At 44.6% G+C, this 24,744-nt stretch overlaps 1 protein-coding gene across 2 annotated transcripts in view; it reads right to left on the reverse strand.

Annotated features, from left to right (window-relative positions):
* Positions 1-696: 696 nt before the first annotated feature.
* WNT2 (Wnt family member 2) overlaps positions 697-24,744 on the reverse strand; it is a 45,215-nt gene continuing 21,167 nt past the window's right edge. The window contains exons 4-5 of one of the 2 annotated variants that reach the window (XM_060019958.1): positions 19,869-20,133; positions 697-1,836 (exon numbers count right to left, since the gene is read on the reverse strand). In XM_060019958.1, the coding sequence (XP_059875941.1) occupies positions 1,607-1,836; positions 19,869-20,133 (495 nt within the window). In that variant the 3' untranslated portion in view covers positions 697-1,606. Of the gene's footprint in view, positions 1,837-15,476; positions 15,584-19,868; positions 20,134-24,744 lie in introns of those variants that run through there. The other variant, XM_060019959.1, reaches the window with a different exon arrangement.

The raw sequence follows: 24,744 nt of genomic DNA on the forward strand, positions 1-24,744 counted from the left end.
GAGGCTTGGTGTCAATGTCCTGCTCTAAATCAAGGGTAGAGAACCTGAAGGCCAAAGTATCAAAGGGTAAGCAAGCAGCAGTAATGTGACACCAGATGCCCGTAACGAATCATCCTGTTAGATAATGTAGCTCTGAGAAGAGATCACATTTAGAACTAGAACCTAACTGGAGGGGCGGAATGAGGAGTACCTTCGGGTATTTCACCTTTCTTTCATCTGATACATCTTTCACCTGATAAAACGGGGCAGGCAGCCTCTCCATTTTCCTTGGATGTCATCTTTCGGTTTAGGGCAGAAGCCAGCCACAATTTGCATATCGATGTTCCCATAATTACAGCTGGGTCCCTTAAATATAGTCTCCAAGTTACAATTTGTTTGCAATATAATACACTAGGGTTACCAACTTTATAAGCAAGGCTATGTGTTATTTGCTTTAGGCTATGGTATCTTGTCATCTTGTAAGCGTCAAATGAACACAATTAAATATGACAGGTCTTTACAATGTGCTTGAAGGGCGACAGGAACTAGTTGATGCCCCTTTGCGCACACGGCCGACTTCTTTTAGTTGTCCACTTATGGTTGGAGCTGTCCAGGCGTGACCTCTCTCTGGAAACCTCTCTGTCAGCATTTTGGTTCCCTGGTCTTGTCATCCCCAAAGTTTTCATTCTTAAAGCCATTTCAGTTACAGAATTCCATGGGCCACAAGCATCACACCAGGTAGGAATTTCATTCCCCCCCTTCCCCCTTATCTGTACAGATGTGTTTTCTGACATTCCACTCACTAGGTTACTTTCCTCCATCTTCACCCAACAGTTACAGAATACTGCCGGATCATCAGTTTTCTTTTAAATTCCCTTCAGATTCTAAGTGATCTCATTCCCTAAAAAGTTCTTTATATTGAGTGGACAGTAATGCAAAGCAATCACTTTCTGAGGCTTTTGCTATTGCACAGACTCCAAACTGTACCAAAGGACAACAGACCCACCTTGTCGCATCAGATTTTAATATGGCAACAAATGCCTTGAAATGCGTGCATTTGAAACCTAAAGTTTATTGAAAGCCATTTTTCTCCAGCCAATTACCAATCACCCCAGAGGTGGTGGCTGCGAAAATCACTTGATCAGGCAAAAGCCTTGCTTGGTCTTTTCAAGAATTAAAGTTAATTCAGTAGGGGTTTATCCTGCTTTCTATATTTCACCCTCCGGACAGAAGTATGGAATTTCTTAACTGTGAACATTTGTTGGAAAACACAGAGGAAGTTCCTTTGAGACACTCTTTTTCCCTCTGGCCAACTGTTCTAGAAGAGGAAATGTCTAGGTGGGTAGAGACAGTGGTCTGGGCCCACCACCCCTCCCCCCTCTAACAGCCCGTCGCGACCAGGAAGAGACGTGCCTCAGGATGCCGGCAGTCGGAGAAAATAGGGCATGCTTAATGTGCAGCGTGTGGGCCCTGTCCTGGGCCCCCAGGGAGCGGGAAGAGGCTTCCGTAGAGACAAAGGCCACGTGCCTAAGGAAACATCTCCCAGAGGGAACCCAAGAGCCCAGCATCCTTGCAGATCCAATGGAGTCCTTGTGGGAGGGAAGGTGGATGGTGACCTCCACTGGGGTCATGTGGGAGCCGCCCAGTCGGGGCTCTTCGGGGCCTTGCACGTGTGCACATCCAGGGCCTCCAGGCAGTCCTGGCAGCGCACAGCACAGCACCAGTGGAACTTACACTCGCACTTGGTCATCCGGGTGACGCGGGAGGTGTCATAGCCTCTCCCACAGCACATGACTTCGCAGCTGTCCATGCCTCGGGAAGTCAGGTTGCACACACGGCCTGCTGTACCCGGGGAGCCTGGAAGACAAGCCAGGGGGTGTCACTGAAATGGTGTGGGTGGAACACAGTATGCTTCGAGAGGAAGAGTTACATTGTCATCCTCCAGGACGGGGCCCGGATGCCACCTCACCACATCCCGGGGCTGTGCCACCAATTCTGTGGGCCCAGGAGCACGTGTCAACCCTGGGGGCAACAGCAGTGAGCACCCTGTCCAGGAAGAATGGACGTGAAGCTTTGGAGCTGCCTTGGACATCCTGACTCCAGCATTCCCGCTTCTAAGTTGGATAAGCTTTTCAGATTATCCTTACCCAGCCTCAGATTGATGGGTCACTGAATGGGCAAGGCCAGGTCAGGATGAAAGAAGGAGCCACACTAGTCCTCTCTCTCCCAGCCTTAAATCACATTAAGGAAGCAGTGGTCAGAGTTAGCTCTGTTGGAATTTGTTGGGGCATGGAACCCTCCAACGGTGGGGATTTTGTCTCCCCGGACTTGATTACACTGGCTTATTAGAAAGACAAGAGAACTCTGGTTGCCGAAGGGCAGGTGTGGGCATCATTTGTGTAAGGCCTTGAGGAGGGAGCAATGCCCAGCCTGGTTTATCTTCCATGCTTTGGTCTAGTGGGTCATCTAGATGTGTGTGAGACACCTGGTTGAAGCCAGGATTCTAGGTCTTTGATAAACAAAACTGGTGTTAAAAGCCTTTTAGAAATGACTAGTGGACATTGTCTTAGTTAATTAGGATGATGCTTGCTGTTTGGCAATTCATATTTATGTATTTGTTTCTCAAAGAATCTCAAAGCTAGGAAGCCTCCTTTTATTTATTTATTTATTTTTGCAGTACGCGGGCCTCTCACTGTTGTGGCCTCTCCCGTTGCGGAGCACAGGCTCCGGACGCGCAGGCTCAGCGGCCATGGCTCACGGGCCCAGCCGCTCCGCGGCACGTGGGATCTTCCCGGACAGGGGCACGAACCCGTGACCCCTGCATCGGCAGGCAGACTCTCAACCACTGCGCCACCAGGGAAGCCCTAGGAAGCCTCTTAATTGTTCTTTTCTTGGGGAGGCACCCAGAGTTCTTTTACAAGAGCCTTATCTGGTAACAGAACCAATTGTAATGGACATTTTTAGAGAGTCTGCTCAGCTTACAATGATCCTTTCTGCACAGAGCAGGGCACCTGGCAGCCATGGTGAACAACGTGACCCTGCTCTCTTGGCAGCAGGTGACTGGGCCAGGGGTGAGCACCGGACTCGAGCCGGGCCAATGAGGTAGATTTCCCTGAGGATTTGTGGTTCTGATGGGGACAGTTAGTACAAATTCCAAGTATAAACACAGCAGCCATTGGCAGCCATGTACCATGATGAGGTCTGTGGACGAGAAGACACCACAGAGAGACGAGAACGAGGCAGATGTACAGAGACAGTGAGGATAAGACATGGAAAGAGAATGCTGCCCAGACCCTGGACTATTTTCTGGACATTTCTCTCTGAGGTCTGGCTGCATTCCAACCTTTGGATACCTCGAGAGACTGTATCCTTATAATAAATTTCACCTTTCAGCTTAAAGCACTCAAGTTTCTATTACTTGCAATTGACAATCCTAAATAACCAACAAACCTAAACTCTTTATTAAAAACAAAACAAAACAAAAACACCTTTTATCGGGATGAAAAAGACAGTGGCTTCATTTTCCATTCCTCCATCATCTAACTAGGAATTTTTCCCTCTTCATAGCTCCTCCAGTGCCTCGTGACTCTGTGCTTATCACATTCCACCCTGTGTTCCAATTATCTATATAAATGTCATGTTGCGCTGCCTGTCAAGAATGACCAAGGAAGCAGCCAGGTTCAAGCAGGGCATGGGGTCAAGAAGAGGGGTAGGGGGGGCAGGACTTGCTCTGCGTGATCAGACCACTGACAGCAGGAAGACAGGCAGGGCAATTTCATAAGGACAGGAAGGACGGCAAAGGGCCGGAGTCAGGGTGGCGGGTGGGTTAGCCAGGGATGGCCCTGAGCCTACATCGTGTGCTGAAGAAGCAAAGCGTTGGAAGAGACAGCAGCTGGGCCTGGATTCGGGGCAACCATCGGGACAGTAGTCAGAATCCCTGACTGTGCAAAAAGGACTGGCTGCCACATGCTGCCCCTCTTAACAGCAGACTCCTTTACTTAATTCAGTAAACATTTAGCGAACGCAAACATGTGTGAGACACTGTGCGGCTACCTGGGGTTTCTGGCGGTGGCCATGAGGAAATAAAATAATTAGGATTCACTTCCTATTCTCAGGGAACTCATGATATAATAAAGAGATAAATATGTAAAGAGTTATTTCCACTACTTCAAGATAACTGCTCCATTTGCTGAAGCCCTACTGTAGCCAACTGTAGAGTTTTGTGAAAAACACCACTGCAAAGCTCAAGACAGTAGAGAGAGGTTATTTAGGGCTTGGACAAATCAGGGTTCAAATCCTAGCTTTACCATGTATCGACTGTGTGACCTTGGGCACGTTACTTAATCTCATTAAGCTTCAGTTTCTTCCTATGCAAAACTGGGATAAAAACAGTTCCTTCCTCATAGGGCTGTGGTGGGGACTGAATGAGATTCTGCCTGGAAGCTCCTGGCATAATAAGTGCTCAATAAATGTTAACCATTCATTCACTTAACAAGTATTTAACAAGAGTGCGTGCTATGTGCTAGGCACAGTTCTGGGAGCTTGGGCTGCTGTATCAGTGAACAAAGCAAAGATCCTGCCTGCCTCGAGGAGTTTATGTTCTAGGGGGGTAAGCCAAGCATATTATAATAATGATATTTATTAGTAATAATAGTAGAAAACAGGATCAGAAAAGGAGCTGTTAATGGTTTTGTAGAGGAGGTGGCATTACAGATATGATGTGAAGGATAGATAGAAGATTTGAAGGGGAGAATGGGGTGACAGGCATTTCTGGCGAGAGAGAACCTCCCAGCAGAAATTCAGAGGTCAAATACACAAGAGACTGCAGATTCAACGTGGCCGAGGCAGAGGGTGTGTGTTAGGCAAAAAGCACGGAAAGAGAGGTTGGAGCAACAGGTCAAAGAGTCTTCCTGCCTTGCTGCAGTTTGGATTTTATTCCATGGTGGGTGGTGAGCCAGTCCAGATTTCTATTCAGGGAAAAATATGTTGCAATGATAAATCTGGAAGAGTGGCTTGGGGCAGGGAGGTATCTTGAGGCTGTTGGATTAGTCCAGGCAAGAGATAATGAGTGGAGACAGAAGTAGGACAAATACAGGATGGGTTGAAGAGGAAGAATCCCTAGGACTTGGTGACCCACTGAATTAAAGGGTGAGTTGGATGGTGGGGCGTGTCAAGTAGGTAAAGACTGAAAACTGTTCATCTGGTTCAACAATAAGGAGGTAACTCGTGCCTTTTGATGACAGCAGCTTCAGTGGAACAATACGGATGGGTGCAGTGGATTGAAGAGTGAACAGGAGGAGAGGCCAGGTGATGACAGAGTGTGGGCAGTTTGCAAGAAGCTTGGTGATGAAGTGGACAAAAGAGCAGAACTGCAAGAACTGATGAAGCTGAAGGTGGAACTTTAAGGTGATTTCAGGACATTCCGTTGATTGGTGGTTTGCTATGCAGCAGGAGTTACCTGATGACGTTGTGTAAGTTTTCATTTATATAAAGTGCAAAAGTGGGGAAAACTAGTCTGTGCCATTAGAAGTCAGGGTAGTGATGTCTCTTGGGGAGGTAGTGAAAAGGGGCCTGAAGGAGGCTTCTGGAGTACTGTTCTCTTCAGGGTCCTGATCTGGGCACGTGTTACCTGGGGGTGCTCATTTGAGACAGTTCGCTTAGCCGTACACATGTGGTACATGCCCTTTGCTGGATGCATTTTATATTTCAATAACAAGAAGAGAAGGGGGAAGGGAATGAGGAAGAGGAACAGGAGGCAGCAGCTAAGGCCACAGACGCGAAGACTTAGCGGAAAAGTGTTCACCGCAGCTGGGGGGTGGTGCTCAAAGCGAGCAGTGGCAGGAGATGAGCTAGTGAGGTGGGCAGAAGCTGCCTGTGAAAGGCCTTGTGTCACAGGCCAAGGGGTTTACATTTTAACCGAGGGCAGAGGAATGCTATTGAGAGTTATTACACAAAAGGGAGACATGATTTGACTTGTATTTCAGAAGAATCACTATGGGTGACTGGATTGAAGGGGGCCAGGGTGAAGGCCAGGAGACCAGTTAGAAACCAATAAAGGACCCTGGGCAGGAGACGATGTGGCCTGGATGGAGACAGTGGTAGTGGCAATGGGAGAGGTTAACGGACTCGAGGGAAGCTGAGAAGGCTGCACCTCAGGACGTGGTGACTGACTGGACAAGCGGCTGAGAGGTTGAGGAGAGTGGAGAGGTGCTCCCAGGCTTCCGGCGGGAGTGCCGGGGTTTACGCGGGTGACATTCCCTGAGGTGGGGGATGCCTGGGAGAGGCAGGCTTTGGGGGAAGATAACGAGCTTAGTTTTTAGCATGTTGAGTTGGCTGTGACTGTGTGCCACACAGGTAGGAATGGTCACTGAAAATCCTCTCTGGGACTCAGGGGAGAGGTCAGGATGGAGATGCCGATTAGGGAATCTTTGGCAGAGGTGGCAACTGAAGCCTTGGGTGTGAATGAGACCCCTGGGGTTGTGTGAAAAGTGCTCTCACCTCAGTTGCCATCTCAGAGGCAACTGAGTTTTTACCTTTTATGTGTTTTGTTCATAAGCCCTGCACATCAGTAAGCATTCCTCACTTCCACTGACATGCATTTATCAGAATATGAATACATTACCGTGCAATTAGAATTCTTTATCCCCTTTGGGGCTATGGGGCACAGGGGCCGGGACAGGGAGGCCAAATGTCCCATTCCTGAATCAGGCTGTGGGCCTTTTACTGACATCGAACTCCGTGGTCTTTCTCTGGCGGCTTGCAAGCCTAAGGAGGTCGAATCGTGTGGTCTAACTCAGCCTGGACTAATGGTCCTGGTGGGTTTGGTCCCCCAAATGCAGCAAACTGAACTAGACTCCAACTGAACAGAAGGTTGTTCAGTGAAGTGGCCTCAACATCGTCCAAACTCTGAGAGGAGCAAAGTGATGGCCGCTGGCAAGAGCTTAACTAGGAAGTGGTTTCAGAAAAGGAGACAAAGACTCTGGCACTGAGCCTTCTCAGCAGTTCAGTGTTCAGCTACACAATGCTGGAATTCACGATGAATCTGAGCCTACCACTCTCCACTGGCTGCCCAAACAGGGCATAATGAAGGCCCAGAAGAAAATGTGAGATGGGTTTTTGAAGGTTGAGAGCCACTGATGTGAGAATGCTGTGGGGTCGCAGCCTGGAGCAGCAACGGCCCCTCTGAGGAATCAGCGGCGCCAGGATGGGCCAGCCGAGGGGAGGACGAGGCTGCTTAGTGAAGGACTACAAACTGGCCCTGCTTTGGGGTTTGGATCTCATTAGATCTGATGACAGACTGCAGGGAGGAAGGGCAGTTCTGACACTTGCTGCCGTTTGAGGAGAATATAGAGCCATTTCATCAAAACCCTGAAAAGAGAGTTTGCCAGAGTACAGAAGCTACACAAAACTTGTTGGTATTGCTTCCTGTATTGAAATTATAATAAGGACTTCCCATTAGCCTTTGCAAGACAGAAAACATCACCATCACCACTATTCTTGAAATAAAAAGAATCAAGACTATACGTATATATATATATATATATATATACACACACATATATATATATATATATATACAAGATTATATGCATATATGTGTGTGTGAGAGACAGAAAGAGAGAGCGCTCACATGTGCTTTATGAAAAGGAGCCACTGAGTTTTATGACCTGGCTGCTTGTTTAGTTCTGAATATTTGCAACATATACTTTTAGATCTCTTTTTCTAAATAATATACCAACTTATTAAGTAATGAGTCACTCATTAGATGATCTGATGACCCCACCTAGGCCATAACAAGAGCCCTGGGGAAATAAAGCCAGCTACACCTACCAGAAGAGCCAGTTTTCACATTTTCAAAGCCAGAGAGAGCTGAAGTTCTTCCATCCTTTCTTTTCTTCTCTTTTTCCCCTCTTCTTTCTTTCTTTCCCCTCTACCTTCTTTTTTATCCTCTTTCTCTCCTTTTTGTTCATAACTGGGGCCAATATTTGTGGAGCACTTACACAGGCCGGGCCCTGGGATAAGCCTTTGCCTGTATTATCTCATTTAATTCTCATAAGTGCTTATAAAGTAGGTACTATTATCATCACTGTTTTGGAAATGAGGAAACAGAAGGTCAGAGGGGTTAAGTGACTTGCCCGAGATCACACAGCAAGCAGGTGGCAGGGTCAGGATTTGGAGATGGAGCTCTTGACCTTGTGATTTGGTCTCCTGTCCTGCCAGGCCCCAGAAAGCAGGCTCATGTGTAACAGTATGTGATCAGTGCTTTAGCAGATTTCCTGTTCTCTCCCTTCATTATTTTATTAACTGAAGAACTTGCAAAGGTCCTGACATATAACTCTTTTGGAGGGGACCTTTTCCTCCAATGCATGACATGCCGTAGACAATTAGGACACCGAAGTCTTGTGAGAAAGTGAACAAGGCTTGTTAACGTGGTATTTGTAGCTTACCCTGCATTTTTCCTGTACTGATATTCCTGTTGAATTCCTGGCACCTTTTTGAGGAATGAGACAGACCAAATACTTTGCAATACCAGAACGCACATCTCCAAAACACGCGTGCTCCCAAGTTGGTTCTAATATATGTTGCTGATGTGGCTACGACTGAAGACTCTGGGAGGAGCCGTCCCTAAGCAGAGCTCTCTGTTCAGGAAAGCCTATAGCACCAATCTGCATCTCACCAAAAATGAAATGGCATAGCTTGATCACTTACCTAGCTCTTCTCAGACTTCATTCTAAGATTCTCTGCGCCATTTCCAAATGCCAAATTGATCTTTATGGGTCAAATATTTGCATCATACAATATCTACAAAGCCTGTGTGGCTGGCTCTAAAAATACTTCAAAGGAGAAAGTTAAAAAATATTTTTGAGTAATGGCCCTAATATTAGTCTCCCAAATTGATATGTTAAATGGATAAACACATATTTAGATGCTTCAGATTTAACATGGTTATTTAAAAGATCATTTATATTGCTTTATAATGTTATTTCTTACTACACTTTGATTTACTCAGTTCACTTAAGAGAAGTGACAAGTTGGAAGCTCTTCTCCCTGACTTCCCTTTGCCTTAGGTTTGTGAAGTGTGCCCAGATGTGTGACCTGCCTGGGTACAGATCCCAACCCCCAGACAGTGTGGTACAGACTCAGGTTCAGCGGACCCAAACCTTCATCTATCGTCTTCATAGTGCACTGTCATTAGATCATGTGCCTAGAGTCAGTGCCCGTAAAATCCGGGCGGTCTATAACCATGGGAAGGTGTGGGTTCCAGCCAGATGGACCTCTCTCCTCCCACAGGTGTTTTCCTCACCCTGTTTCACACAAGAGCTCACATATGCATGGGAAAAAAATGAAGAATCAGAGTTTCTAAATCACGTAAGTTTGGGACCACATAATGCACCTTTGGTGAAGCAATGCTGAGGGAACTTTACAGGATCAAGCATCCCATCCCCAGAGCTATAAAATTAATGATGGAGTCAGGGTTCCCAGTGCAAAAACACTTCTGTCTCCCCTGACATGCATCTTCCTGACAGCAGAGGAGGATGAAGGGCTTTTCCTAATAGTTCCCAGACCCACACCTCAGGGACCTGGAGAAAGGGCACTCGCTCTCTCGCTCTCTCTCACTCTCTCTCTCTCTCTGGATGGGCCTGTATCTTTGGAAATTCCTACCACTCCAGGCTGACAGAAGCCCATATGTTGACCGTTAGGGCATAAGGCAAGATTCACTTAAGCCCGTCATCCAATAGGCTGTTTCTCCTCTGGCTGACTTACACGTTGTCATTCACAACACAGATTTATTGAGGGAAGAAAAGAATGTTAAAGAGCAAATGTTAGAGACCGCACATTCATCTACTTGGAAGGCTTCCCCCTTCCTCACATCAGTGATTGCAAAGCTAAAAAGCAGGGAAGGACAATGTCTCTCCACTTATCTCAGAGGGTTTTCCTCAACATTTTCATAATAACTAGGACAGGTTTGACTGGCACAGGAAAGCATGTCCCATTAAATTAGCAAATCCTATCGTGGAATTAAAGTTGTTGAGGTTAGACTGGTCAAGGTTTTCCATATCTGGCACTAGCTAGCCTACCCAAGTTCATTTCCCACTGCCCTCCACCCGTATCCTCTAATCAGGCCGTCTCCTGAAGAGACTTTCTGATGTCACAGCCGTGTAGACTGTTTGCTCATAAGAGTTACTCTCATCTGCTGCACTGGACTTTCCTCGAACTCCTTTCGATTGAAAGTCTTCCCATCCTTCAAGATTCAGGCCTACTTCAGCACCTGTCATAGAGCGCTCCCTGGCTGCTCCAAGCCCACCTGGACCACCTTCCTAAGTCCTATAACGTTAGCACGTCAGCCAGTAGAGCTCATACACTGTTTTGAAATGTTTGACGATTTCTCATGCATCTTGCTTCCCAAGGACAGCATTAGGTCTTATATTTCTTCTATATACTGCATAGTTCTCAGGTGGTCAAATATTAAAATCAATTCCTTAAAAATTAAGATCAGCCTCCCCTCCAGGGAGGGGTCACCCAGTCCCCAGGCACTATGGGAGAATAGACTAGCTAAAAGCCAGGTTTTAATTCAAATTATCTCACTTGATACACAGAGAACATATACAAGAAGTGTGGCACATTTTTAAATGACAGAAATTCAAAATGACAACTTAAGAGAGTCTGCGGCATGAAGTTCAGGTTGTGTTATTGCAAACTTAGAGTAAGATTAAGGAACAATTCATTCATTCATAATTGAATCATGGGAACCTTAGGAATTTCTAGGTGACACACATATCTTAAGAGACCCAAAGAAGTTAATTTGCCCAAGACTACCCAATTAGTAATCAGTAGAAATAATAATAGGTAGCACCAAAGTCTCCTAATCTATAATACAGGGCTCTTTCCCTAGGAATATGAAATTTGCATATTTTAAAAAGGAGATTTACCGCACTAGCACAAAATAGGTTTCAGGGTGAAAGCTTAAAGGAAGTAAGCAAATACATTATTTTAAAGTACTTAAACATTCTTTTGCTTGCAACACATTAATATGGTAATTAGAGATAATTTTTTTCTATTTCCCGAAAAAGTAAAGGATGTCTATTTGGTAAATCCTTTGTTGTTAGTAGTTAAATTATGTCAAAGATTTCAAAATAAGAAAATAAAATCTTTTTTTCCTGCAATTTTCTTTCTTTTGAAAGAAAAAAATTCCCTTTTTAAAAAATTTTTCACAAATTCAATCTGATTGTTACTTTCAACTAATTCAAATTAGGGTACTTTTTAGTGTATCCTAAAAGTATAGTAATTCTAGCAAATCTATATTCCAAAAGGTAATGCAGATTTATAGATCATGTCTATAACATAAAATAGCACTGGAGGTAAAAAGTATTTTGCTATGTTAACAATGAAATCAGATGAACTACCCAGTAATCCCACTGATAACAATAAATGAAAAAGGCCCCCCCAAAGAGTAAAAAGAACTGAGTATGTGGTGGCAGCTAAAAGCAACAGATAGAGTCTGCTGCTGCATTTATTTGAGACCTTTGATCTCATCCAAGGAAATGGGCAGCCAGCAGCATCTTAAGCTCTGTAAATGCCCCACTAATGCACTTGAATATGAGGAAAAATTCCATTTAACACTTAAGCTTAAATGGGAATTTTCACAGGCTGTGTATTATAAAGTAATCAGTGATGAGTGAAGACGTGCTTAGTAATTACCTGTCAAAGGAAGATAAAGTTATCTTTAAGCTATGACACTGCACCAATATAAGAATCCAGCTAATATGATGAACATATTTTATGTTGTTTATAGCTTGCCATTTAATTCAATCCAACACATGTTTATGTACTAGATGCCAGGGATTCAGTGGTGAACAGACATATAGTTCCTGCCATCATGGAATCAGAATCCAGTGGGACAGACAGGAAAAATGGTGACTTAGAAGCCTCACCAATGCATTTTTCATATCATTCTCTCCTGTTCTAGCACTTTTGAGGTATCAGCTCATGAAATTTCTACAATAAAGCTCAACACAGAAAGGAATGAATAACTGATTCTTTACTTTTCAAAGTGACAAATGTAAGGTAAGACCTTGTAACAGTGCAATGGAGTGAGGACTGAAACCTAAGAAAATCACATTCCTGTCCAGGTAGGGTTCCCCAGCACCTAGCCTGAGTCTCCTTGCCTGTCACCCACCTGGCTCCTCCACAAGGACGAGGAGGCCTATGAAACCACGAGGGCAAGGACTGAGTCTGTCTACCTCATTTTTGTATTCCCGGAGCTTATCGTAGTTTCTGGCATATAGAAGAGGCTTAATAAATATTTGCTCCATGACGAGATGAGGGAGTTCAGGTGTCCTGGTGGGAATTGTACATTTAGTATCAAAACAAGGTCCATTGCAACAAAAAGAATAAAATATCTAGGAATAAACCTACCTAAGGAGACAAAAGACCTGTATGCAGAAAATTATAAGACACTGATAAAAGAAATTAAAGATGATACAAATAGATGGAGAGATATACCATGTTCTTGGATTGGAAGAATCAACATTGTGAAAATGACTCTACTACCCAAAGCAATCTACAGATTCAATGCAATCCCTATCAAACTACCACTGGCATTTTTCACAGAACTAGAACAAAAAATTTCACAATTTGTATGGAAACACAAAAGACCCCGAATAGCGAAAGCAATCTTGAGAACGAAAAATGGAGCTGGAGGAATCAGGCTCCCTGACTTCAGACTATACTACAAAGCTACAGTAATCAAGACAGTATGGTACTGGCACAAAAACAGAAATATAGCTCAATGGAACAGGATAGAAAGCCCAGAGATAAACCCACGCACATATGGTCACCTTATCTTTGATAAAGGAGGCAAGAATATACAGTGGAGAAAAGACAGCCTCTTCAGTAAGTGGTGCTGGGAAAACTGGACAGGTACATCTAAAAGTATGAGATCAGAACACTCCCTAACACCATACACAAAAATAAGCTCAAAATGGATTAAAGATCTAAATGTAAGGCCAGAAACTATCAAACTCTTAGAGGAAAACATAGGCAGAACACTCTATGACATAAATCACCGCAAGATCCTTTTTGACCCACCTCCTAGAGAAATGGAAATAAAAACAAACAAATGGGACCTAATGAAACTTCAGAGCTTTTGCACAGCAAAGGAAACCATAAACAAGACCAAAAGACAACCCTCAGAATGGGAGAAAATATTTGCAAATGAAGCAACTGACAAAGGATTAATCTCCAAAATTTACAAGCAGCTCATGCAGCTCAATAACAAAAAAACAAACAACCCAATCCAAAAATGGCCAGAAGACCTAAATAGATATTTCTCCAAAGAACATATACAGATTGTCAACAGAACTACCATACGACCCAGCAATCCCACTACTGGGCATATACCCTGAGAAAATCATAATTCAAAAATAGTCATGTACCAAAATGTTCACTGCAGCTCTATTTACAATAGCCAGGAGATGGAAGCAACCTAAGTGTCCATCATCGGATGAATGGATAAAGAAGATGTGGCACATATATACAATGGAATATTACTCAGCCATAAAAAGAAACGGAATTGAGTTATTTGTAGTGAGGTGGATGGACCTAGAGTGTGTCATACAGAGTGAAGTAAGTCAGAAAGAGAAAAACAAATACCGTATGCTAACACATATATGTGGAATCTAAGGGAAAAAAAAAAGGTCATGAAGCACCTAGGGGTAAGATGGGAATAAAGACACAGACCTACTAGAGAATGGACTTGAGGATATGGGGAGGGGAAAGGGTAAGCTGTGACAAAGTGAGAGAGTGGCATGGACATATATACACTACCAAACGTAAAATAGATAGCTAATGGGAAGCAGCTGCATGGCACAGGGAGATCAGCTCCGTGCTTTGTTACCACCTAGAGGGGTGGGATAGGGAGGGTGGGAGGGAGGGAGACGCAAGAGGGAAGAGATATGGGAACATATGTATATGTATAACTGATTCACTTTGTTATAAAGCAGAAACTAACACACCATTGTAAAGCAATTATACTCCAATAAAGATGTTAAAAAAAAAAACAAGGTCCACCCACTGCTATTGGCTGACATGGTGTTCCCTTGTTTTTCATCAGGTCACAAGCACAGCATTCAGAGGTTCTGCAAACCAGACCACACCACAGGGCAGGTCTAGAACACCAAACTCTGTAAGCCGTGGTTGGAGTTGTGTGTTCCTTTGGTACTGAGCTGTTTGCTAAAGACGATTAATGTGGAAAAAACCGTGATACCCGAGGGAGGTCTTACGTCGTTCACAGCCTGCAGCTCTCAGCCAGGTACAGGTAACCCCCGATGGTGAGAAAGTTCACTTCGAGCATTTCACTTTTACGAAAGACCTACATTGGTACGTGGTTTTTTTTTTGGCTAACTGGAAGAAATCCCAAGAGAATTTTCGCTTTTACAAAAAAGGCGAAAAGTGAACAAAGCGCTCAGCGTTTGTTTTTGCAGCAAGCTGTTAGAGAGGCAGCGCAAACCTGAGCAGCAGGGGTGACCCCCCATCAAGCTCCTCAGGACCCACACAGCATCTCAGCATCAGGGCGCCATCACTTTGAAAGGAGTCTGTGAGGTATTGTGCTTTATCTCAATTTATCTTGTGCATCTATTAGCAAGATGTATCCTAAGGTAATTGCTTATTCGCTTTATACCATTTTGGCCTACGAAAGGTTCCATGGGAAGGCACTACTTCCAGACAGTGAGGGAAACCTGTATCAGGTTTTCAGCAACAAGTTAAACAACCGTTGAACTCCATTTGCTTTTTGTACTTGACTGGACAAGAGGCGGAGGGTTGCTTGTTTTCTACAGTGGGAGAAGAGACCTCAGGGTGACCTCTGGCCCAGGTCAGGGTTTTTACAAAATAACCAGTGAAAGTGGCCTGTGATTAGGTGCAGACGCTTCCCTGGAGAGGACAGCAGCATTCCTTAGTTAGCGATGCACCTATCTCTAACTTAAGGGTTTCTTTGATTTACAGATGCCTGGGGAAATAACCAGAGAAGATAACCACAGAACCACCCTTCCCAGAAAGCCCAGTTCCTAGGTCTGCCCTCTAGTTTGGCCTGCAAAATGTCACATGCACAGCATCACATGGCTGTACCTACTCTCCGAATCTCTGGGGAGTATTTATAGTTGAACATCAGAGCACTCACCTTCTTCAACTGAAGACTGGGAGAAAATGTCTTTTGTTATTATTGTTGCCATAAGAAAATCTTCCTTAATCAGATTTTTAGCTTATCATTTCTTAGGAGCAACTGGAGACATTAACACTCTGGAAGGGCTTGTCATTGAAAGGGGCTCCTAGGCAACCTGAGCTAGACGTGGGTGAAGTCTCTCCACCTCCCACCTCCCTGCTTTGTGGGCACCTCATCCCATTATGTTCTGTGTCCTCGTGCTGACTCTTTATTACACAGCCCCCCAGTCACTACCATCACATTTCAGGAAGTAAAGTGAGAAAAGTATAGATTTGGGGTTTGACTTTATTTATTTTGTTTTGTTTATCACTTACAGGCCATGAACTCTTGGGCAAGTTAACTTTTCAGAGGCTCAGTTTCCTTCTCTGTAAATGGAGGTAACAGCTGTGAACATTCAGAGAAAATACACATAAAGCTTGTAGCCCACGGACTGATTCTCAGTAGGAATTCACCCAAAGTTCCCATCACCTTTCCTCACCTGAGGTCTGGGTCTGTCCTCACCCAGGAATACCCTAGGGTCTTGACTCACCCTTCTGTAATTCTCACCAAAATTCACTAGTCCTGGTATCACCATTTCAGGACTTCACTAAAGGGCTGACTTGCTGATCTCTGTCAAGCTAATTCCAATGGAAGCTTTGATGGCCGAGATCATTTCAGTGTGCTCTTCCCAGTAAAAGAGGGTTCCAGAAAACGCAGGGCCTTAATGTGAAAGGACACCCTCTTACACTGGGTAAGTCAGGGCAGAGATATTTTTGAATGACATTTATTTAGAGCTCCTCAAATAAAAAAGCTTTCTTTCCTTTGTAAGAGATCAGGTATTTAAAAAAGAAAAATCTCTCTGGATTTCTTCTTACCTAATACTTATGGGAAAATCAGGAACCATGGACTACCTAAATCATGGATTTTACAAATTTTGATGTGCTTGAGTTTGAAAAGCATACAGAATCTCAGGGGTTTTCCTGAGATTCTGATTCAATAGGTCTCTGAAGAGGCCCTCACACTGGAAAATAGTGGACTATACCTGCAGAGTTTATCCACTCCACAAACCGAAATGACAGACAAGCCGGCTTACTTCAGTCAGGTTACGAGCGAATCTGAACAGGCAGCAGGTGCTGACTAGCAAGACTAAAGTCTGCCAATTCCAAATATCTATTACTTGACAATATTCAACCTGCTCACCATCATTGCTTTTCCAAGTGCTGACAAGGAGAAGGTGCCCATCAGTTGAATATTAAATGTGCATGATATATTTTTATTTAAAAAGCAAGATAAAACAAAATAACCACAACACAGCAGAGTGGGTAGTTTGAGGTATAATCTAGGGACAAGTTAATATCGATTTTAATAGAGCAAGTGAATATATATATATATATATATATATGTTATTTGATTTAAATTTTACTACAAACTTCTGACTTATCTTAGAGCCTGGATACCTCTGATGGTAACCCATCTTGAACATGTTCCATTTACCAGAAAACAGGCCCTTCCTGATGTCGTGTGATCCTAGTGAGGGGAGAGACTCCCTCAGTGATGTCCTGACTCGTTTACTGTGAGTGCTTCTTTAACATACACCAGAGGATGTTAGCACTGACCCAAACAAGGGCACAGAGCCCGGAGAAGGAAGGCCACTGAATTGGGCTCAATTCAGTGGCTCCCCTTCTCACAGGTCTCAGACTCTGTCACATCTCCCTGCCTCTAAAGTCAGAAGTTATGAGCTACTCCAGGAAGATTCCGAACCACGCACTCTGACTGACTTGCTAGACTGCATACTACAGAAGTTTCCAATAGAAAGTGGCCGGGAGAAAGCCTCATCCTTACACAGACCAGCACAGGGCCCTTGGCAGCCATGCGGGTTGAAGGAGGCTGTCTCAGGGAAAATCTGCATCTCATACGTGTGCTATTTGTTTGTGTTATTTGTCCAAATATGAACAATGAAAAAAATACTGTCAGCAATCCAAACTTTTCTCTCCATGATATCAAACGCCCTGAATCATATTTTCGCTAAAAGAATCATCTCATGGTCAACAGAATTCAAAAGAAATATTGCGAGTTTTCACGGATGACTCTGGCATTTTTCTAGGCAGAAAAATAAAGGCATCAAGTGTAGTTCAGACAAGTTATGACTAACCTAGGAATCTTAGTGGAAATCTGATCTAAAACAATGGAACTGGCTACTTAAAAAATAGTAAGGTGGCTCCTGGTTAGTCAACACCAACCCAGAACCCAATTCACATCCTTTTAAATCAGAGAAGCTAAAATAAGCCTAAAATAGAGCAGAAATAAATTAGGAGAGGGGGTAAATTATATAGCCTCCCTCAGAAAGCCCGCACCTGCAGCAGTGTGCCCAGTGGCTGGTGCATCAGGAGGCAGAGTAAAATGGTTATAAGCGTGTGGACACTCGGGCTCAAGTCCCTCCTCTGCCTCATGCCCGTCAAGAGTCTTTGGGCAAAATCCGTAGCCTGCCTGTCAGAGCCTCCGTTGCCCCTCCCATGAAGTGGGATAATAACATACCCACCTTACTCAGTGAGAGAATGTAGCTCAAGCCCTAACACATGGCAGGTGCTGCAGATGTGGCTGCTATTTTAGGATCGAGAAAGAGAACTGTGTTCTAATACAGGCAGTAGAAAAAGCAAAGTGTGCAGGAATAACTTAGTATCCTGAAGATGCAGCAGGGGTTTGATTCCAAATCTCCTTTGTGGGGAAGAGAAAGTAAGGTCTTTATTTCAATGACTATCTATGAAGCAGTTAAATGTTCATCAAGCATAACCATTTGCTTCACTGTGCAAACTGCTTCAATCCAAAAAGCCAGAAAAGATGTCCCGAGGAAGCAGGTCCTCTTATGTTTAAAGTGAGGTTTCTGCGTCACCAGGCCTTTCATGTAATACATGCCCTGGGAGAAAGGTAAGGACAAGTTGCAGTGTTAGGGTTAGGAGCACAGGCTGTGGGGTCAGACAGCTGGACATCCGTACCCTCCAAGACCAATGAGATCTTGAGCTGGTCATTCACTTTTCTCATCTGTACAATAGGGAGGATGATATCCACGGTGCTTATCTGATCTCAAAAAATAAGATGTGAATTTGGTTCTTTGGTGTTGATCAACCAGGAGCCACCCTCTTCTTACTCGTTTTTTTTTTTTCAGTAATCCGTTCCAATGCACTGATGTCATAGGGAGGCTCTAAGGATTAAATAAGACCATGTGTGCAATGGTCTTAGCCCAGTACCTGGCACACAGGAGTCAGTACATAGTTCCTAAAATGATCCTGATGTCATCAGCCCCCTGCCCGTCTGAGGAGCCTGAGGTTAAGCAGCTAGTTAATGGCAGAGAGGGACCCAGACCTCTGGGACCCTCCTGTACCAACGTACAGGTTTCTTGGAGATTCGGCGAAACTTTGGCCTGACAGGTAGGATGACTTGTTAGAGGTCGCAAAGCATGTGAGGAATGCAGCAGGGCACAGTATCTGGCCCTTTCGCTCAGCAGTTATTAATCCAGAGGCTGCATGTACAAACTTGCTCCAGTGCTGCAAAGAACCAGCTCATCAAACCATGAAGGAAATCCAACCACTCGGGGACAAAGAAGAGGCTTTGGACTTCTTGTGACATTCCCCGGTAATCATGCCTCTTGGTCAGACCTGTGATAGGAGCTGCTGACGTCTGCACTGTTTTACTGTTTCCTTTGCAATTATTTTGGAATGAAAAACAAACTCAGAATTTGAATTCTAGGATGTTTTTCCTGGTAATGAATTCCCTTGCTTTCTACTAAGTCTGAAAAGTTGGCTTCAGCCAAGTTGGCTGTGGGCTCTCCATCACCTCCTCTCCACTGAGACTTGTACTCAGTGGAGAGTACAAGTACTTGTATTTTGTACCAGAGTCTTTGCATGGACTGTGCTAAGCAAGGAGTTCAGTGCTGACCGGGAGGGGCAAGAGGTGGAGGAAAGCACGCATATAAAACCCACAGGTGGCAACAGCTGTGCTAAGGCTGACGGAGCTGCTCTTTGAGTGAGTTCAGGACAGAGAAGGTGCCGTCGTCAAGGGAAGGGTGTGGCTTTAATAAACGAACTGCCTCTTATGCAGCCCTCTTCCACTGCTCACCGACAGCTGAGCCAGTGGGGATGAATTCTTGCTTTCAAGTATTTGGCAACTTTCTGAGCATTGTGGAAAGAGCAAGGGAGTGTGAAGTATGGAGGATTTCAGAACAGGCTAACCGTAAATCCCTGGGACCCTCTCCACAGTGACAGAGGTGGGATTTAAAGCGGCAGCAGATACACCGCAAAGCTGTCCTCCTCTCAGCCTCAGGATCACAGGAAAGATGCTGTGTTTCTATACATATGGACATTAACCCACTAATTAGGGTCCTATCCAGGCTGAAGAATTTTGCTAATCTGCATACTTTGACTTTTTGCCATGTGCATTCTTGTTGGGTTCCCATTTCTCCAGAATCTGCACATTATCAACCGGTTTCTCCAGGTGCTTAGGAGAGCTCTCTGTGCACTTTAAATATGAATTATAAAGAACCTGAGCTTTGAACCTGCAGGCAGCAGACTGCGCTTATAGGATTGGCAGGCAGAAAATACAGAACTTTGCACTTAAATTTTAACTCTGCATTTAAATTGCAGAGTGCTGATTGTTGGAATAATTAGGTGCTGTGAATAAAGTGTTTTGAACTTACCTGCATCCCGGTCCCGGATACAGTAGTCTGGAGAATTCTCAAAATACACAAGGTCATTTTTCGTCGGCTTTTTAAACCTCTTGTTAGCCACAGTGAAACCAGTGCCATCCTGGTTCATGACAACTTGGATGGCTCCGTTATACTTCCTCCAGAGATAATCGCCCGTTTTTCTGAAGTCGGCCATGGCCAGCCAGCAGGTCCTCAAGGTACATGAGCCGCTCACGCCGTGACACTTGCACTCCTGTTTCAAGAACCGCTTTACAGCCTGTGGGAGAAGGCGGGCAAGTTCAGTGGAGGCGGACTCCAGCACGTACATGTGAAGGATATGAAAAAGAATGTATATATATATAACTGAATCACTTTGCTGCACAGTAGAAATTAACACAACATTGCAAATCAACTATACTTCAATCAAATAAATTTTTTTAAAAAGGGAAAAAAAAGAAGTGACCAAAGACCCAGGATCCTGGGGCTCAGGACTGGGAGATGTTGGGGTCATTTGCTGGTCTCTTCAGCCATACCACACTGCAGCAGGTGGCGGGGGACAGCGCCTGACTGCGAATGAGCTTCCCTTGGGGGATAACAAAAGCCCCACTAATTTGAATTTACTGGGGTATGGGGCCGGCTTGAAGAATGAGGGAATGAATTAGAGTATTTTCTAAAAAATATATAGCTTTACTATCAATATATTGGAAATGTATACTATTACTCAAATTAACAAAGTAATCGCTAAGCCCGTTTTCTTTCAACAAAACAATAATAGTGATTGTTCCTATTTCTGAGGTGCTTTCCATGTTCTGGGCATTGTAATAATGCTTTCTGAACTCTATCCTGATGACCCTGTTCTCAACAATCCTGTGCTACAGTATTTATTTTGCAGTGATTGAGGAGCAAGACTTACAGAGGTTAAACACTTGTCCAAGGTGACACAGCTGGTACAGGACAGAGTCAGGGTACACTGGAAAGGCAGTTGGTGACCCTCAGGGTGACATTAAATTTGGGAGATTGTCACTCAACTTCGCCCAAGTTATTCAGCTTAGCAGGCAGGGCTGGGCGCACTCTGTTGTTTCGTAGAGAGGAAGCAGAGGCAAGTGGGATGATGAGGGGCTCCCTCATCAGATACCAAAAGCACAGTGACACTCAGAAAGGCAGTGGGAGAGACGGGCCTTGGAGAGCTCAAGTCTGAGCCTTTGATTCTCAGCTCAGTCATGGAGCAGAGGAGGAGAAACCTGCCTTTTGAGGGTCCCCATCCTCTCCATTTGCATGTCCAAGACAGAGGGTATCTAGGGTGGGGGGGCATAGGCAGAAGGGGAATGAAACCCCTTGATGACATTATTCAAGGTGGCACTGGGAGCCAAATTCTTAGGGTAACGCATTGAGAGACCTGTTTCTAAGAACTTGGAGGTGACAGTTGGAACCTTGCTCAGCCCCACTCCCTGAGGTTCTGGTATAATTGGTCTAGGGATGGGGTACGGGCGGGTTGGCTCCAGAATGCAGCCCGGGTGGAGCTCCCTGCAGCACCCTAGCTCAGCCTCCACCCCACTCCACAGAAACCAATGTTCCAGGCTGCCTCTCGCTCCCCGGAGTCTCGCCCCAGGTAACTCTGCCCTGGTGTTTCCTCTTCCACAGACTCAGTTTCTGAACAAGGCTATAGTATCAATGGGACTACGTGTGCAGAAATGTTCATCACTCCAGAAGCTCAGGCCCACAGAAGCATTCTAGAAGGAGCCAAGACAGCATGGTGTCTCCACAGTTGAGCATTCACTCATCCCCTTCCCAGCTCGGGCCTTGGCACCACAGGTTTCCCGCTTTGCCCCCCACGGAGGACTGTGCCCTGTTACATTTGAAATCTGTCCTCTTCAGGATGAGCCAGCTTTGGAGTGAAGGACAGAGAAGGAAGCAGGAGAAACGGCATTAGTTTGGGCTCCCAGGTCCCAGGGATCTGGGCATCTTTAAAGGATTTCTTAGAATGAACTCCTTTTCTGGAACTACACTCCCCGTATGGCCCCCACCCTGCCCCCCTATCTTTATATTCCAGGTGTTTGGTATGAGGCTCACCGGGTGACTTGGACAGCAGGCCTCTGCCAGAGAAAAACCCCTAGGAGGGCCGTCTTGGCTCCCCCAGTCTGCCCCATTTGGGTCACCTGTCCGGGAGCCCTCTATCCTAAGATCTCAATGGAGCCACGCAGAACTCACTCCATGCCAGGTGCTTGGGAATTGACTATGAATGCTCATTCTTCAAAGCTTATTCCTTTAAAAGCTGGGTTATTTACTCATAAGTAATACTCCTAGATTTAAAAATAACAGGAAATATTACTTCCCTTTCTTTGTAATACTAGATTTCCAGGTTGCAAAGTTCGAACTTGGTAACTGAAGGGTTTGCATATTAATTTAAAATATGCAAATGAAGGGCTTGCATATTAATTATTTGATTAACTGAAGGGTTTGCATATTAATTTAAAATACACCTTGTGAGCCCTTATAAATACGCACAGCTGTGGCAGTCGTACACCCTGTTGATCATCATCGTCATTCACTGTTGAGTGGCAGCAGCCACTTCCCTCTTCCTTGCTAACTTCTGTTCAGGTGTTGGGCAGCCACGTGCTTCAGAAGTGGCCCGGCTTCTCTCTGACCCGGAGCAGCCCAAATCAATAATACTAATTGCCACTGATTTTTTTCGGCAGAGGGCACGTGATGATTCAATTTGGGCCAATATGTTGTTAGGAATAGTCTGTTGGGGGGCTTGTAAGAAAGGTCTCTTCGCTCTTTAGAAGGGGAGAAAGTCCTCTTCTCTGTCTCTGGGCGCCGTTTTCTGCAGCAGCCTCCTTGGGACATGAGGCAGCCAGTGCAGGACGAGCAACAAGCTGCAGACGGCAGTCTGGAAGGATAGGAAGAACTGGGTTCTGGAGGGTGTTGCTGAACTGCCTGAATGAACCCGCTGTGGCCCTGCCCTGCCTCCAGACTTCTCGGTATTCCAAGATATTAAGTTTTCCTCATTATTTAGTGTCCCCGGGGTCTGTTACTTATAAGCGAAAGTATTTCCACTGGAACCATGGTCAGTTCTTTTTTTGTTTTTTTTTAACATCTTTATTGGAGTATAATTGCTTTACAATGGTGTGTTAGTTTCTGCTTTATAACAAAGTGAATCAGCTATATGTATACATATATCCCCATATCCCCTCCCTCTTGCGTCTCCCTCCCACCCTCCCTCTCCCACCCCTCTAGGTGGTCACAAAACACTGAACTGATCTCCCTGTGCCATACAGCTACTTCCCACTAGCTATCTATTTTACATCTGGCAGTGTATATATGTCCCTGCCACTCTCTCACGTCGTCCCAGCTTACCCTTCCCCCTTCCCGTGTCCTCAAGTCCATTCTCTACGTCTGCGTCTTTATTCCTGTCCTGCCCCTAGGTTCTTCGGAACCATTTTGTTTGTTTGTTTTAGATTCCCTATATATGTGTTAGCATACGGTATTTGTTTTTCTCTTTCTGACTTACTTCACTCTGTACGACAGACTCTAGGTCAGTTCTTGATTGTGGATTAATCACGGGCTTGACAATTAACCAAGGGGGAAAGTGAGACACCTTCTCTGGTACTGGGTTTGCTTGCATCTCCAGGCCCCATTCCTAACACACAGTCCAAGAAGTGCTCAATCACAGCTGGGTGCTACCTCCACCTCTTCTATGTCCCAGGTTTGCAGACTTGAAATTCAAACCCTTAACCTTGAAGAGGGCAATACCCCACTCCATCAGCGAGGCAGAGGGAAGGGACCTAAGGCTAGGCGGCCTGACTTAGACAGTAGTTGAGGTAAGAGTAAGAAATGGGATGGAGAAGCTCACGATAAGTTTGCCTAGTCTGGAAGAATTCCAATATTCAAATGTTGTAAGAACATTATAATAATACGCACCACACAGTGAGTACTGCACTGTGTGCCAGGCTCCGCCCATTATCTTACTTAATTACCATGATTAGGCAAAGCGGATTAGTTTTCCCACGAAACCCGGGATCAGTGAGGAAAGTAAAATTCCCCAGAGTCACCCAGCTAGACAGAGGCAGACTAGGATGTGAATCAGATATGTCTCACTCCCAGATCCATGCTCTTTCTAAAAACACATTTAAAATCTTCATATAAATTGCACTGTGTTTTTCTCAGCTTTTGAATTGTGTATACTCTGCTTCCCTCTATCCTTTTGAATAAATCAAGAATTAAATGAATAATATTAGAGACCTATTATGGGGCAGAAAAGAAGTAGAGAGAGATATGGGGAGGAATTACATTGCATCTTCCAAACTAATTGTCATCGAAAATCTATGAAACAGGCCATTCACAGGAGAAATACAAAGTACCAACAAAGAGACAAAAAGATGTTCAACTTCACTAGTAATCAGAGAAATGCAAACTGAAGCAATGTAACACCTTTTTTTTCTTTGCCTAGCAGGTTAGCAAATAGTAAAAAGATTGATAATTTGATAATATTTGGTGTTGGTAAGAGTATGGAAAGGAGATGCTATAACAAACTGTTGGTGAGAATGTACGGTATCCTCTGACCTTGCAATTACACTCTGGAAATATCTGCACAAGTTTTGAAGGATGCATACCCACATGGATATTCACTGCAGCATAATTAGCAAGAGCAAAATATTAGGAAAAAACCAAATGACATCAACAGGACAAGGGTTAAGCAAATTATGGTATGTGCTTAATAAAGGAATACGATGTGGTCTTTGATTAATGATGTAGATCATTCTTACAATATAAAAGGGTGTCAGATGAAAAGCAAAATGCAGAACAGTATACGTGGTATGATCCACTTTTTTTGGGGGTTTTTTTTGCGGTACGCGGGCCTCTCCCGTTGCGGAGCACAGGCTCTGGA

Source organism: Delphinus delphis, chromosome 9 (assembly GCF_949987515.2).
Source record: "Delphinus delphis chromosome 9, mDelDel1.2, whole genome shotgun sequence".
In the NCBI taxonomy this organism is placed as follows: Eukaryota; Metazoa; Chordata; class Mammalia; order Artiodactyla; family Delphinidae; genus Delphinus; species Delphinus delphis.